Source organism: Pteronotus mesoamericanus, unplaced genomic scaffold, assembly GCF_021234165.1.
Source record: "Pteronotus mesoamericanus isolate MK-2021 breed Mesoamerican mustached bat unplaced genomic scaffold, CSHL_Meso_final contig_27, whole genome shotgun sequence".
NCBI lineage: Eukaryota > Metazoa > Chordata > Mammalia > Chiroptera > Mormoopidae > Pteronotus > Pteronotus mesoamericanus.
Window position 1 is genome coordinate 25482126 of NW_026555115.1, and position 17422 is coordinate 25499547.

The 17422-nt window shown below is 38.4% G+C and overlaps 1 protein-coding gene across 1 annotated transcript in view; it reads right to left on the reverse strand.

Moving 5' to 3' along the window:
* Positions 1–233: 233 nt before the first annotated feature.
* Positions 234–17422, reverse strand: part of PARP14 (poly(ADP-ribose) polymerase family member 14) — a 50070-nt gene continuing 32881 nt past the window's right edge. Inside the window, exons 14-17 of the mRNA XM_054575211.1 lie at positions 16630–17229; positions 15237–15370; positions 2308–2482; positions 234–1980 (exon numbers count right to left, since the gene is read on the reverse strand). Coding sequence (XP_054431186.1) covers positions 1694–1980; positions 2308–2482; positions 15237–15370; positions 16630–17229 — 1196 coding nt within the window. The 3' untranslated portion in view covers positions 234–1693. The remainder of the gene's footprint in view (positions 1981–2307; positions 2483–15236; positions 15371–16629; positions 17230–17422) is intronic.

Here is a 17422-nt window from a genome sequence, read left to right on the forward strand (position 1 = left end):
AGGTTTGGATTCAACATAAAAAGGACCAGTTGGAGCTGTTACCAGGGAGAGACTCAAGTCAGGGTACCCTCCCACCCCCGCCTCAGAGTTTGTTCCTCCGTTCTTGCCTTACTCCCAAGAAACAAATTCAAGCAAGAGACAACACATATAATGGAAATGAGAGAGCAAGTTTACTTATGAAACATGAGCACAAAGCTGCAAGCAGGCATCCTGCTAGTCTGAATGCCCCACATACAAAGGAAATAACAGTTTTTTCTACACAAGAGCTGAGACTACAAGTGGACACTCAGCTAATCTGAGTGCGCCAACCACTGGATTTCAGGGGTATACGCTTTAGTCAGCTGCTAGATTCCCCTCCTTACCCTTGCAAACCTTGGGAATAATGTACAGCTACAAAGGCTTTCTTTCTGGGCTTCTAAAGGCTCTTCATCTTAGTGCAATTGCTACAGAAGCTCCCTTTCCAAGCAGTCTCAAGGACTCTGCTCATCCTGCACTACCGGTGCTTGTGATGTTTGGAACACCCAGCAATCTTAGCAGACCAGGCTCCAGATTGCTGAGTCAACAGGTGAGGCAGGTCTTCCTCCTCCTCCTCCCTGCCTTAGTTTACTACCTATTCTACCTAACAGGAGCCACAGCTGCTGTGCTGCACAGGTCCATTCGACACAAGTCATTTGACCACAGCTCCTGGGCTGTGCAGGGCGCAGCAGCACTGCAATCCCAGAGTCTTGACTGGAGCTCCTATGTCATGGCCTGGGTCACGAAAAACACTTTCTTGTCATGGAATTTGTTCAATTTGAGGCAACGTGACAATAAGTCAAGGATGTTGAAGAAATGGTTCCTACTTGAGTAGGAGTTTGACAAGGCTTTTTCATTTTTAATTGGTTTATGAAACATTTCTGGAACATCTATTGGACAGTAGGCACAGACTCAGTCCAGAAATAAAAAATAAAATGAATAAGACACCATCTCTGCCCCGAAGAAAGACAGCAGTCCAACCCACTTAGTAAGATTGCTTCCCACAGTAATATGGCATCCTGACGTGATACCAGCTGTCTCCTTCAGAGGCAGCTGAAATTGCACAGCTGTGCCCTCTGCTTGTAAGATTAATGTTATTCTCTCCTTCCTGAATGTATAAACCTGTTCTTTTCTTCTGCATATTTGATGTCCATGGTTGTGGACACACAGTTGTAACTAAGTTACCTAGTTTAATTCTCAAGTTTACTGATTTCAATAATGGTTCACTCTAGCTATGAAAGAGAAACTGAGGAAAGCCTGATTTCAGTGGCAAGGATCCTTTGATCATAGAAAAAGCTGTTAAGAGGAAAAAAATCTAAAACTTTTTTTATAGTTACACAGATATGCAGATCAGCAATTTCAACCAGTGTGCCACAAGACTTCTTAAAACATTAAATACCTGGCTCTTTAGTCAGGGGCACAGACCTCTTTTCCCTTAGACTGTCAAAAAAAATGACAACAGCCAACACAACAAAAACAATGACAATAGCCTCTGGTGTGAATGACTCAAAATTATACCTTCTTTTGTCAGATCAGCAAAATAGATATATATATTTTTTTTTTTTTTTTTGGTGTGCCGCAGAATTTTAGTAATTAGTGTATGTGTGCTGAGAGATGAAAAAGGTTGATAATCCACTGGTAGAGATGAATAACGTCTTCTGTGAAGGATTCCAAAATGTTATTGAAAAGTAATGAGGTACTCTGGGTAAGTATGGTTGTCATAAAACACCACAAATAAACTTGGATTTTGCACATTATCTGTGACAGTGTCATACAGGTCAGTAGGATTTAGAAGGTCTTTTGGAGGAGGCACAAGTAATGATTGATTTCCACGTTCGTACAATCCAGTAAGTACTCGCACATAATAGATATGCTTCTTCCCATTTATGTCTGGTTTGGAGTATGTATTATTGGCAGAATAACTGGCATTGACAGCAAAATAGGTTCCCTTTCCATATGCCACAGCTGTGAAAAGAAAAACATTTTTAGGAATTTCAATTTAGTCTATAATTTGATGTGTTGACCCAATATGTCAAATAATATTAATATAATGTTCAATTCTAACACCTTTTTACAATTTTTTTCTGTTTTTAATTTTAAGAAATCATTCCTCCACCTCAGAGAGCCAGTGGGTCCCTTTGGGGTGAAACACGGTGAGTCTGAACAGACATTCTGGCCCTCACATGGCCATGAACCTTGAGGGAACACAGTGCAATCCACATGGTCCCTTAGCCAGTTCGGCTTCTCGTGGCTGCACCTCATTTGGAGCAGCCGCATTACTTGCTTCCTTACCATTCTTTCCAGCATAACTGCGGTTAAAACCATTTTTGTTGACATGTGGCAACGAGTTAGCATCTGTCCCATGGAAGAGCAGCCTCTCATTCTGTATATGTTTATTCTTCTCAACCATGTTTTTTTTCTGGATCTGGTAGGCTTTCCAGAGATGTGGATTCTGGATTCTCTCAATCTGCAAATCAATAAGGAAAAATATTCCATCAGTACGAAGAGCCCATGGCAAGATGGAGCAAATGAAATATGACCACTATTTTTTATAGGTAAAAATTACTATAAACAGCAAATTCAATGCCAGATGGCAACTTTCTGCACTCAGAAACCTTTTTAGATCCAGTTCAAAAATCAGACCTTGGAAAGAAAGTTGATTTAATTTTTTAACACCTTTTACGCACCACACGGCAGAAAACAATGTTGAGGATCTTGGACGACCAAGGCAGTCATACCCCTGCTTGCCTCTCTCCTCCTCAGTCCTGGGACACTGCACAAGTTCTAACCGTGGGAGAAGCACCAGCAGGGGTGTCCAATCTTTTGACTTCTCTGGGCCACACATTAAGTACATTGTGACATGTAATCACAAAAATGTTTCATACTGTTTCAAGTAAGTTTACAATTTTGTTTTGGACCGCATTCATAGCCATCCTGAGTCGCATGCGGCCCGTGGGTCACAGGTTGGACACCCCTGAGGGATGCCTAGGCAAGAAGGAAATGAATTGATGAAAATTAATCTCTTGTCCAGTTGGAAGAATGGGGCATGAATCCTGGTGGAAGAGAATCTGGTTGCAGACCACAGTGGCCAGGCTCTTTTGTTTTTTCTATTTTTCAATTACAGTTTATATTCAGTATCATTCTGTATTAGTTTCAGATGTACAGCAAAATTGTTAGAAAATCATGTACTTCACAGTGGTCCCCCTGCTGCTTCAAGTACCCACCTGGCCCCACACCTAATGATATTATTGAGGGTATTCCCTATGTTGTAATCTACATCTCTGTGGCTAAACTGCAACTATCATTTTGTACTTCTCAATCTCTTTAATTTTCACCAAGCCCCCTCCCCACAACCTCCTCTCCTCTGACAGTTGTTGTCAGTCTACTCTCTGTATCTGTGAGTCTTTTTCTATTTTGTTTGTTTATTTTGTTCATTAGATTCCACATATAAGGTAAGATTTCCTTCTTTTTTACAGCCAAGTAATACTCATATATATATATGTAACACCCCTTTCTTTCCTATTCATCTACTCATGGGCACTTGGGTTACTTCCAAATCTTGGCAATTGTAAATAACACTACAGTGCACATAGGGGTGCTTATATTCTTTCAAATTAATGTTCCAGTGTCTTTGAATATACTCCAAGAAGTGGAACTGCTAGATCATAAGGCAGTTCCATTTTTAATTTTTTCAGGAACTTCCACGCTGTTTTCCACAGTGGATGCACCAATCTGCATTCCAAGGTGGCCATACTTGGACCATACTCTGGTTTTCAGGGCTTATGGGAAGACTCCTTGGCTGTCGGGGTGCAGATCAGCTTAGAAACTTCCCTAATCAGTAGGTAGTGACAATTTCATAAAGTTGTCCCGGGAAAGAGTGAGGAGTGGGTGAAGGGGCTAGCCCCTCTTGGAACGACACAAGGTGAAGGTTCCACATTCTCCTAATCTCCTTCTACAAAACTCTCTGTTCTAACACTTTTACCTGCCTTCATCAAGTTCTTTTTTATTTTTTTCACTTTTGTTTTGGGTCTCCTACTTTTAATTAAGATACAGTTTGACCTCTAGCTCAAAGCCTCAGCTTTATCATGTATTTCATTAATCTGATTTGTGATTTTCAATTTTATTCTTCTTTTTACCTACAATTAAGTTTCTAACCTTTAAACTGCCTACTTCCATTTCATTTCTAGTTACTTTAAATTTTATTTATTTTACTCATTTTCCAAAAGCCTTAAGAATTTCTTCTTAAAGAGTTTTGAAATTATTCTTAAGTCTTTTCATTCTTGTTTCTCACTTTTTTGTTAGTGTATGTGCTGCTGCAGTGAGCACTCACCCTTCTCAAATTTTATAACCACACAAAAGAATTATTTTGAGTAATTTTGAAAACAGTAATCTGAGCCTTGGCTGGTGTGACTCAGTTGGTTGGCCCTCATCCTGAAAGATAAAAGGTCACCAGTTTGATTCCCAGTCAGGCAGGGTACAGCCCTGGGTTGCAGCCGGTTGGGGTACGTGCAAGAGGCAACCAATCAATGTTGCTCTCATATACTGATGTTTCTCTCCATCTCTTTCTTCCTCCCTTCCCCCTCTCTAAAAATAAATATAAATAAAATCTTTTTTAAAAAAATAAAACTAATCTGATTCTATATTCCTAGTGGGATAAATTATAATGTCAAAAAAACAATGCAAATAAATCTTAAACTTTACTTAGTAGGTATACTTTAGCAGCAGGCTTCCAGCTGTGACAAACTACTTGTATCAGATGAATCCTCTTGCCAACAACTACTAAAAGAGCTGGGGAGAAAAATGTCTGTTTCAAGGTAACAAGGATTTGTTGGGCCAAGTTCCCAGAGAGAAGGGCAGTGCAGAGTGAAACAGAGTCAAAAGAAAATAGAGTAACTTCTCCAAAGTGCTTAAAGAATATAACTGCAACCTAGAATTCTACACCCAGCAAAAGTATCTTTCAAAGAATGAAAGTAAAATGAAGACATTTTCAGCCAAACAAAAACTGACACTACCAGATATATCATGATAGATCTACACTAGAAGAAACAGTATAACCAGAAGTAAATGATCCCAGGATGTAGGCATGAAAATACAGGAAGAATTGAAGGGCAGTGGGGTGATAGGGTAAATATAAACAAATACTGTATAAAAAATTAAAAACATTTTATAGGGTTTCAAATATACATAGAATTAAAATACAAGTTAAATAGTAGTACAAAAGGCAGAAGGGGATAATTGGGTTTAAAATGTTCAAAGTTCATTGCATTGTTTGGGAAATGATAAATATACTAATCGACATTAGAGTTTGATACATCATGATACAGCACTGTAATCTCCAGGTAACCAATGAAAGAACTATAATAGACTGTATAATGAACAATCTAATAGGGCATAAAAATGGAATGATAAAAATGCATGGTGCAAAAGAAGGTAGAAAAAGAGAGAAAAAGGAACAAAGAGTAGATGTAATGAATAAAAAACAAAGATCAATATGGCATTGCTAACCCAAACATTATCAGTAAATACATTAAACAGACTAGCACTACAATTAAAAGATAAAGATTGTCCAACTGGATGGAGAAAAACAAAACTCAAGTATATGCTATTACCAAAAGATCTTAGAAAGTAGGTATCAGAGGGGCAAGGTGGCAGAGTAGTGAATGGAAATCACACTGACCTCCTCCAAGGACCAATATGGAATTACAACTAAATTGTGGAGAAATCAACTGGAACAAACATCTGAACAATAGTGAGAGAGAAGCCTTATAACCTTGGACAGGCAGAAGAATCAGTTTTAGCACAATCTGACTGGTAAGGAGTGTGGTGGAGACTTGAAAAGGCTGGCTGGGCACCCACAGACAGCACTGACAGAGGTATATTTAAGTGTCCAGTTGGATTGCCCTGAGAAGAGTGGGGTCTGAATCATAAGCAGGGATCTCCAGCCAACAGCACCAGAGCCCAAAAGGTACACAGGTAACAGCCATCTGTGAAAAGCAGCAGGGTTGCTCTCTCCCAGAGACAGGCGGCTGGAGATGCAAAGAGCCGTTTAAAAGGGCCAACGCATAAATTTGTAATTGCAGCCACTTACCCTGGGCTCTGACAAAGGCAGGGGCAGAGTGGGCTAGAGATGCCTGAGGAGAGACTGGGGACGGAGGCTTTGGGGAGAGAACTGAGAGAGTAGCCACCAGGATCCTAGTGATAAGTCAACCCCATATAGCAGCAACCGTCTTGCTCAGGCAGACCATGCCCCTGAGTGGCAGCAGTATGAGAGGAAACAATAGCCCCGCCCCCAGGAGGGACTCTTCCCTGGCCCAGTGGTTCTTAAGCCTGACTGCTGAGTGCAGAGTGACTAGATTAACAGCTGAAGGAGGCAGTCAAGGACAGTAGATTCTTGGAAGTCTTGAACAGACTGCCTGAGATCAGATGTGGTCAACATCTGACATAGGCAGAGGTGGATTGAGAAAGAAAAAATTAGTAAATACTAGAGGCTACTGAGACGAAATCCACTGTGGTCTTCTCCATGATTTGTGATATTTTCTTTACTACATAGCTTTTTAATGTTCATTTCAGGTCCATTAAGTTTGTACATATTAAGTCATTAGATTTTATACTAACAGTTTATTCTTCTCCTTTCTTATAATAGTCTTAATCTCTTGAAAGGCTTATTAATACTGATTTGTTTGATGTTGATAATTGGATTGCTGGGGGGAGATTTTTTTTTGGATGTGGGTTTGTTTCCTGGACTTTCTGGTTTTGTTCTGGCAGAAACTGCACAAAAACACAAAAGACATGGTGGGCAGAGTGATCCTCAGTCAACCAGCTGAAGGGAAGGACCCACCAAAGAATGACCAAACAACAATCAAAACCCAATTACATCCAGAAAGCCAACAAAAACAGCATAAAGGGAACCACAAGAGCATCAAGTCAGGAGATCAAGGAGACTGCACCACTAAATCTTACAAGTCTGCTATCATAGAAGCTTACACCACAATGTCAGGAAATAAAAACAGATCAATTTAAGAAGCAGAAGCAAAAAAGAAGAGCCTCTCAAATAAAGAGAAGACAAAGAAATGACCCCCAATAGAAAGGAAAGGAGGAATCCCCAGAGAGAGAACTAAATGAAATAGAGGCAAGTACGCTATCGGATATTGAGTTCAAAACAATGGTTCTAAGGAAGCTCAATGAGCTCAGAGAGCTGAGGGAGAATTAGAAAAAAACTACAAGGAAACTATGAGTAACTTACTGAAAACAATATCAGCATGAAAAAGGACATAGAAACTATTAACAAGAGGCAAGAGGAAATGAAGAATACAATTTCTAAACTGAAGAAGACAGTAGAAGGAATCAAAAGCAGACTGGATGAAGCAGAGGATTGAATCAGTGAGCTGGGGGACAAGGTAGAAAAAAAGCTGCCAGAAAGAGCAAGAGAATGAAAAAAAGACTAAAAGAAGAATAAACAGGCATTGAGGGAAATGTAGGACAACCTGAAATATAATAGTATCTGTATAATAGGGATACCCTAAGGAGAAGAAGAGGAGCAAGGGATAGAAAACCTGCTTGAAAAAGTAATGATGGAAAACTTCTCTAATAGGAGGAGAGAAAAAGTCACAAGTCCAGGAGATACAGAGGGTCCCATTCAAGAGGAACCCAATGAGGCCCACTCCAAAACACATCATCATTAAAATTGCAAATATCAAAGACAAACAGAATCTTAAGGGCAGCAAGGGGAAATAAGAAGTAACATACAAGTGAGTCCTGATAAGGCTTGCAGTTGACTTCTCAACAGAAACACTGCAAACCAAAAGAGAATGTCGAGAAATATTCCAAGTAATGAAAATCAAAGGCCAGCAACGAAGACTGCTCTACTCTACCCAGGAATGCTCTCAATTAAAATGGAAGGTGAAATAAGGAATTTCCCAGACAAAAGAAGGCTAAAAGAATATACTTCTACCAAACCAGCATTGCAAGATATGCTAAAGGGACTCTTTTAAGATGAAGAGTGAGAAAGAGAGGAACACACGTACAAAGGGAAAATTGAATAAGTACCTATAAATAATAACTTTAAATGTAAATGGATTAAGTGCTCCAATCAAAAGACACAGGATAGCTGAATGGAGAAGAAAACATGAATGACACATATGCTGCCTACAAGAGACCCACCTCAGAACAAAGGACTGACACAGACTGACAGTAAAGGGATGGAAAAAAATATTCCAAGCAAATGGACAGGGACAAAAAGCAAGGATAGCAATACTTACATCAGATAAAATAGATTTCAAAGCAAAGGCCATAAAAAGAGACCCAGAAGGACACTTCATAATATTCAAAGGAAGAATCCATCAAGAAGACATAAACATTGTAAACATATATGCACCCAACATAGGAACACCCAGATATATAAGGAAAATCTTGGACGACTTCAAGAAAGACATAGACAGCAACACATGGAGAGTAGGGGAATTTAACACCCCACTGTCAACAATGGATAGATTTTCCAAACAAAATATTAACAAGGATTTTGTGGAACTGAACCACGTATTAGGTCAAATGGATTTAAGTGACATATATAGAAACTTCCATCCCAAAGAAGCAAAATACACATGCTTTTCAAATGCACATGGAACATTTTCAAAGATAGGCGACATCATAGGACACAAAACAAGCCTCAACAAATTCAAGAAAATTGAGAGCATAACAAGCATTTTCTCGGACCACAAGGGCTTGAAACTAGAAACCAACCTCAAGGAAAAAAAATAAAAAACATTCAAACTCATGGAGACTGAATAGTATGCTATTAATGAATGGGTCATTAATGAGATCAAAGAAGAAATCAAAAAGTTTCTGGAAACAAATGAAAATGAACAAACAACAAATCAAAACTTACAGGACACAGTGAAGGCAGTCCTGAGAGGGAAGTTCATAGCAATACAGGCCTACCTAAAGAAGATAGACATATTTCAAATAAACAACCTAACCCTCCAGCTTCAAGAACTGGAGAAATAACAACAAACAAAGCCCAGAGTGAGTAGAAGGAAGGAAATAATCAAGATCTGAGCAGAATTAAATGGCACAGAGACTAAAAGAACAATTCAAAGGATCAATCAATCCAGGAGCTGGTTCTTTGGAAAGATAAATGAAATCGACAAGTCTTTAAGCAGACCATCAAGGAAAAAAGGGAGAGGACCCAAATAAATAATATCAGAAGTGAAAGAGGAGAAATAACAACTTATACCACAGAAATACAAAGGATTGTAAGAAACTACTACGAACAATTACATGCCAAGAAATTTGAAAATGTGGGTGAAATGGACAAATTTCTAGAAAAATATAACTTTCCCACACTAAATGTAGAAGAAGCAGAAAGCCTAAACAGACTGGTAACAGCTGGGGAAATTGAAGCAGTAATCAAAAATCTCCTGGCACACAAAAGCCCTGATCATATCAATAGATGTGGAAAAGGCATTGGATAAGATACAGCATCCACCTATGATAAAAAACGCTCGGCAAAGTGGGAGTAAAGGGGGCATACCTCAACATAATAAAGGCCATATATGAAAAACCTATCATCAATATCATACTCAATATGCAAAAACTAAAAACTTTCCCACTAAAATCAGGATGTCTGCTTTCACCACTTCTTTTCAACATAATATTGGAAGTCCTGGCCAGAGTGATCAGGTAAGAAAAAGAAATAAAGGCATCCAAATTGGGAAGGAGGAAATAAAACTGTCATTGCAAATGACATGACACTGTACATAGAAAACTGTATTGAATCCACCAAAAAACTACTAGACCTACGAAGTAAATTTGGCAAAACAGCAGGATACAAAGTCAATATTCAGAAATCAAAGGCATTTTTGTATACCTACAATGAAATATCACAATCAGAAATCAGGAAAAAAATCCCCTTTGCTATAGCAACGAAAACAATAAAATACCTATGAAAAACTTAACCAAGAAGTTGAAAGACCTATATGCAGAACACTATATAACACTGAAGAAAGAAATTAAGGAAGACACAAATAAATGGAAGCATATACTGTGTTCATGGACTGGAAGAATTAACATCATCAAAATGTCCATGCTACCCAAAGCAATTTATAGATTCAATGCAATCCCTATTAAAATACCAATGATGTATTTCACAGGTACAGAACAAGCATTTCAAAAATTTTTATGGAACCATAAATGACCCTGAATAGCTGCAGCAATTTTGAGAAAGAAGAACAAAGTAGGAGGGATCTCAATACCTGACCTCAAACTATATTACAAGTCCACTGTAACCAAAACAGTCTGGTACTGGCATAAGAACAGACACATGGATGAATGGAACAGAATAGAGCGCCCAGAAATAAACCGATGTCTTTATGGTCAATTAATATTGGGCAAAGGGGGCAGAAGCATATAATGGAGTAAAATATGGCCTCTTCAACAAATGGTGTTGGGAGACCCGGACAGCTGCACGCAAAAAACTGAAATTCGACCACCAACTTATAGCATACACAAAAATAAACTCAAGATGGATAAAAGACTTAAATATAAGTCCCCACACCATGGAAGTCCTAGAGGAAAACATAGGCAGGAAACTCTCAGTTATCCCATGCAGCAATATTTTCACCGATATGTCTGCTAGATCAAGGGACATAAAGGAAAGAATAAACAAATGGGACTTCATCAAGACAAGAATCTTCTGCACGGCTCAAGAAAACAGCAGCAGAACGAAAAGGGAACTAACCATATGGGAAAATATATTTGCCAATGATACCTCGGACAGGGGTTTGATCTCCAAAATATATAAAGAACTCACATGAATCCACTCCAGGAAGACAGACAATCCAATTAAAAAATAGGAGAAGGGCCCGAACAGACACTTCTCCACAGAGGACATACACAGGGCCCAGGGACTTATGAGAGGATGCTCAGCATGACTAGTCATCAGAGAAATGCAAATTAAAACCACAATGAGCTAGCACTTCACACTGGTAAGAATGGCCATCATAAACAGATCAACAAATAACAAATGCTGGCGAAGTTGCAGAGAAAAGGGAACCCTAGTACACAGCTGGTGGGAATGCAGACTGGTGCAGCCACTGTGGAAAACAGTTTGGAATATCCTCAAAAATCTAAAAATGGAACTGCCCTTTGACCCAGCAATTCCCCTGCTGGGACTATACCCTAAGAATCCCAAAACACCAATTCAAAAGAGCTTATGCACCCTAGTGTTCATAGCAGCGCAATTTTACAACAACCAAGTTCTAGAAGCAACCTAAGTGCCCATGAATAAATGAGTGAATCAGAAAACTGTGGTACATTTACAAAATGGAATACTACACAGCAGAAAGAAAGAACTCCTGCACTTTGCAACAGCATGGATGGAACTGGAGAGAATTATGCCAAGTAAAATAAGCCAAGTGGTGAAAGACAAATACTATATGATCTTACCTAAAAGTGGAACCTAATCAACAAAACAAACAAGGAAGGAAAATATAACCAGCAACATTGAAAGAAAAAACAAACTGACAGTAACCAGAGGGGCAGAGGGAGGAGGGTAACTGGGAAAAGAAGGGGAAGGATCAGGTCAAGGAACATGTATAAAGGACCCATGGACAAAGCCAAAGTGGGGAAGGATTGAGGGTGGGTGGGGCAAGGGAAAGTGGTGGTGGGAAAATGGAGACCACTGTATTTCAACAATAATAAATTTTTAAAAAAGAGATACATCTTAAATATACAGTTATAAGAAGGTTAAAATAAAAAGGGTTAAGATGCTAACAATAACCAAAAGAAACCTGGCATAACTATTTTAATATTGCTAATAATAATTTTGGTACTATAATTTTGAAAAAATTATATGTACTCTATAAGATAAAACAAATAAGTAAATATGTAATATTATTAGGAACCAAAATTTCTATTGTACAGGAAAAGAGACAAATACAAAATTAAAAAATTAAGAAAAAGACCTACAATAATATTACATTTTAATTGAAAACACCCTATGAACTCTTGGTTTTCTTAGTTCTAGCCACACAAGACCCTAGAAGCAATAACACCTCAGTAGCAGTGAACACATCCAATTCACAGCCCTTTTTTTTCTCACTACTAATCCCCACTGAAAGGAATCAGGATTTCTTAGAGAAATGTCTGACTCCAGCCTGAGACAGGGAAAGTACAAAGTGAGCTGAAGAGATCTTTGCCAGAAAGTGAAGAAATGTTGAAAGATTAATGGGGCCAGAAAGAGAAAAAATGTTGAAAGATTAACGGGGCCATCAAAGGGACATCAGAGCCTATTTGAAAGGGTCCCTACTAGCCAAATTAACTTGTGCATCTAAAAGAATAACCACTATAATTAAGTATAACATACGGAATTTTTTTAAAGCAAGAGGTAAGAAAATTTCCTCTTTACAAAAATGCCAGATAAAAAATATAGAAGAAATGAGAGGACTAAAATATTACCACTTTCAACCTTCACTGTAAAAATGTATTTAGGAAAGGATCATCAATAAGTGTTATAGTTAATCCATAAAAGATTGCTGGGGAACAGGGTACTGACTACAATGTGACTAGAGTATCATCCCACAGATTACCAACTGATTCCAATTGAAAGAGACGATGGACACCACTCTAACTAGTGATCACACTTAGCCTCATTAGTAGTGGAACAACCTTACCATCTGAGGCTTCATGTGATGTATCACTAATGAAATTTCCTTACAAAAAATATTTATCTGAATTTAACCAAGACCTCCAACCTAATTTCTGGTTTACCAGAAATAAAGAAGATAGAGAAATAAATTCAATGACAGTATGAAGAATCAGACAAATCTAGAACCAGTTTCTTATAAGAAAACTGGCTTGGGTTCTCAAAAAAAAAAAAAGAAAACAACTGGCAAGACAGAACCAGAATGTGAGACTTTCTATAATACAACTGGCTTAAACTCTTTAAAAAATTCAGTATCATAAAAATATTTTTTTTAAAGTGCAGTAATGTGAGTACTATTCCAGATCAGAAGAGATGAAGGAGAAAAAAATGACCAAATGCAGTGTCTGAAACTGGGTTAGGGATGGGGTCGGTGAGAATTAAAAGAAAAATGTTTTGAGCAACTGGGAAAATATGACTATGGATACTATATTGGAAATTACTGAGTTAATGTTATTTTCTTACATGGGACAATGGTATTCTCAGGAGGTATGTGCTAAAATATTTAGGAGTGTCATGATGTCTGCAACTTACTTTCAAATGCTTCAGCAAAAACTGAGAGTAAGGGAGAAAAAGCAAACATGGCAAAATCTTTGAATCCAGGTGGAAGTTTATAGATGTTAAAAATTGTACTCACAAGACATAAGAGTCATGGAGGATGACAGACCATCCATTTTTCATGTAAATGTTTTCACATAATTAGAGACCTCCACAGAGGTGCCTTAAGTACTACCTAGCTCTGCTTTTATTGGTGTCATACACCAAGATCTCACATAAAATTTTATTTGAAAAAAAGGTTCTGCTACAAAAGAGTAGTGAAATCATTTCTCCGGTCAAGGCCTGACAACACAGGGCAAGCCTCCAGGGCACTGCAGACACTGCTGGCCAACCGGACCGCCCTGCTGGGGGGCTCGGCATCTCATCACAATGTGCCAGTCGGCTGCCATCAGATGGTATTTGGAATGAAACTTATTTGTCATCTCAGAACCAGATCATAGTTGAATCACTTTGTCTTACTACCTCACAGAATTGTTTTTGCTCAACTGGTTTACATTGAGAGATTTTTTTTAAGTGGTATAAAATTTGATATTTAATGTATTGTGAGGATGATTTTGAAGATATTCTCCAGTACTTGATTCACAGAATAAATCTCTCAGGAGTCAGTCTCAGTACTATGAAAGGCTGTGAGTCTCCTGATCAAGTGGTTTGCTTTTTGATTTGTGGACAATATTATGAATCTTGTAGCTGGTTATTTACTTCTTTGCTTTGTCTACTAGGAAGCTCCAGGACAAATTGGTGGTCCTCCTCTAGTAACTATCTACGGTTTCATGTTATATATTTTTATGAAATAACAATACTTCTGTGTTATCTTATTCTCCCTATTTGCCTTTTCTCTTTGTCCATTTTTCTTCATTTATTTATTTTATCTGAAGGTACGTTATATATCTTTTGGACACTTAAAATCTTTTTTGAATTATTAAGTGCTTAACTACATGAATAAAGAGAATGGTGGCAGTAAAAACAGAAAGTTTGCAAAGAAAGAAAAATGCAGACTTTATTGGCACACTCATTATTATAGATAAAGAGAAAGTACTCAAATCTCTAGCTTTACTCAGTGGTGGAACTAAGGATGGAAAGGAGAAGGAAGGGGAAAGACAATTACTTAGAGATGATTAATTAGGTTTTAGGGAAGTTGACCTAGCAGAGAGAAACCAAGTGGAGATTTTTTTTTTTTTTTTTTTTTTTAGGCTACTGAGAATATGCTCCACAGCTGGAGTCAAAGATCCACACTGGTGATATGCTGATTTAAGAGCTATTAACATTAGAAATAATAGTTGCATTCAAGAATGGTAAAAACATTCCCTGGTGAAGTGCAGAGACACAAGACCTGAGGGTATAAATCCTGCGGGTAAAGCTAGGATTAGAGGTTTAGAAGAGAAACATTTACCACTGATAAGGAAGAGGGATTTAATTAAGAAGAAAGCATCAAAATAATATTGCCACAGGAACCAAGAAAGAACATAAATTTCAAAGACCAATATTAATTTCTAAGAGTGAAAGATGCCAAAATAAATGAGATAAACAATGAAAGGACCATTGGATTTCCTAGAAAACAAGCACTGTTGATGTGTTGATCTGTGAACAGCAAAGCAGAGGCACGTGACCCTAACCTGAGAAGCCTTCGTGTGTCTCTTTGTGGTGGTTTGCTACTCAACAACTCCAACTTTAAAGCTGTATCTCTGAATTTTGATTAGCTTGCTTCACAAAGGAAATATGTGTCTTTAACATTCTAATATCATATTGCAATTTATCATATTGTAATAACTGACACAAGAATTTCAGTCTTAATGTCTCAGTAATTACAGAGACATAAGTAGAATCTAGAATCTAAAATCTAATTACCATAAAATATTCTAATTCTGGGTTAAAAATATGTTAGAAAATGAATCAAAGTGCATTTATCCAGGGCCCTGGTATCCCTTTCTTCTACCATTAAGAAACTCCACGCCAGCAGAAGGCTTACCTTCTTTATACTGAATTGTGAGCAGGTCTGATTAAATGCGTTTGCCACTTTGTCGTATTCTGCATGACCAGGCTGTAGCTCAACCAGACAGACATCCTGCTGCTTCATATCACTCCAGTGAGCAGGGATCTCAACTGCAAAGGAGACATTTGAGGATATTCTCCACCCAGTAACACTCATCTACGCAGTCCACCTTCCTGATACGCTTTGAAAAACTGAGTATCACTTGTGTTCTTATTTTACAATTTCTTAATTCAATGTATTCAAGACAATTGTTTGGCTTTTCTAGGAGAATGTTTTTCCAGCATGAACACAGACAACCACAGAGCCAACCATGCTGCTTGTTAAAAACAAAAACAAAAACAAAAAACCCCCCTAGATATAGCATATCAAAATCTCTGAGGGCTGGAACATGTGTCCCTACATCTTAACGAGTTTTGATCATGCTCGGAATTGAGAACTGCTGGCACAGGGTGACTCAGCTGCGTATCCTGCTCAGTCAATAACTTAACAATAAATTATTTCCCTACAACGTTTTAAATAGTCTCCATTGTCTTATTTACAAGTGCATGGGTTTTTGCCAGAAGTCCCCACTGAAAGGCCCTCCACATCTGTTCTTTCATTATTCTCCACAACATCCTTAAGAGTTGAGTGGGTGGCGGGTTTTGCTATGTGGTAGCTTGTGGTGGCAGCTCTGTCTCCCCTTCTGCTAAACAGAATATCATTCCTGACTTCTCAGTTCTCCAGGGTTGCCCAGGGTCTGAAGAGTTCATTCACACTGATCTCACAAGAGATGAAGGGAACGTACTGGAAGGGAAGCCATTTTTACTAGTTTTCAGAGGACAAGCATTCCCTTTTTGGGAAACAGATCCAGCCAGAGAATCTGAAGGCTGCTTCCCGATGTGTACGTCAAGGAACCTTATTTTCAGGGCAGGGGAGAGAGTGACTTCTGGGAGAAGATCCTATGGGCTCCCGATCCTCTCTGGGTGTCAATCACAGATGCAGAAAGTGCCCAGTCTCTGCCTAGGCTGTCCTCTCCCTTTTGTTCTAAAAAACAGTGGGTCACTTTCCTTTGAAGCTCATGGCTTTCCCTCTCCTAATTGAAGCAGCCATCACCTCCCAGAAAAACTGGCTCTGGGAAGCTTGTAAACTGTAAATATGCAAGTTTTGGCTAGTGTTACCACTAAGATGGTCATCCTCAGGCTGTGGGGCACCTATGCTGTATTTTCCCAGCCATAATATAAGCTTTCAGCTCAAAGACAAAGTGTTCTATCTTATTCTGTAAGGGCTACTTGAATTTTGCCTACTTGAATACAGTTTTGATGTACGTACAACAGAGTAAGCCCAAAGGAAGTGTAAAATAATGGATTACAAGCATGAAGCTTCGACTCACCTTCAGATTTTGTGAAGCGCTGAAGAGGTAAACTGTGTCCCTTTGCATCGGTAGCGGTGTATGCTTTCAAGTCCACAGTGTATCTCTGATTATTAATTTCAACATTAACTGTATTTTCGTGTCTTTTTCTTGCTTCCTCCAATTGCAGATTGGTTATTTTGTCAAAGTGATGAAAACTGTTATTGTCATTATATTGCCACTCTACAAATTCACTGACATAGTCTGCTCTGGATTCCTGCTCTTTGGCTACTCTAACTGTCTTGATCATTTCCTCAATTGCATTTCTAGCCTGTTCCACATCTCTGCTAAGTCCTGTGACCTCAATCAAAGGTCTTTGAGTGTCCAAGCATATGGCAATATTCAGGTTCTTCTGCAGCTTAATCAATTCCTGATGTTCCTTTTCATCAAAGTCTTTGATACATTCCTCTTCACTGGTATAAAGACTCTGTTTGTTTTTAATCAGATCCTGTATCAAGGAGAGGGCATTATCCACACATTTTTCGTTTTCACCACACACCTGAAAAATTGCTGATTCTGTTTTATTTTCCAAAACCAAAGTCTTTTGTTTTTTAGGGGTTGGTTTTGAGAGGCCAAAAAATGCTAAAGAAGAGAAGAAAGGGAATGCAACAAATGTTTGGATTAAAAAAAATTAACTATTAGTTACTTCTCTTTTCCTTCCTGCTTTCCTCCCTCCCTTCTTTCCATCTTTTTTCTTGTTTAGTCACTGTGCTGTATAACACATCCCCAGGACTTATTTATCTTATAATTGAAAGTTTGTACCTTTTGACCCTCT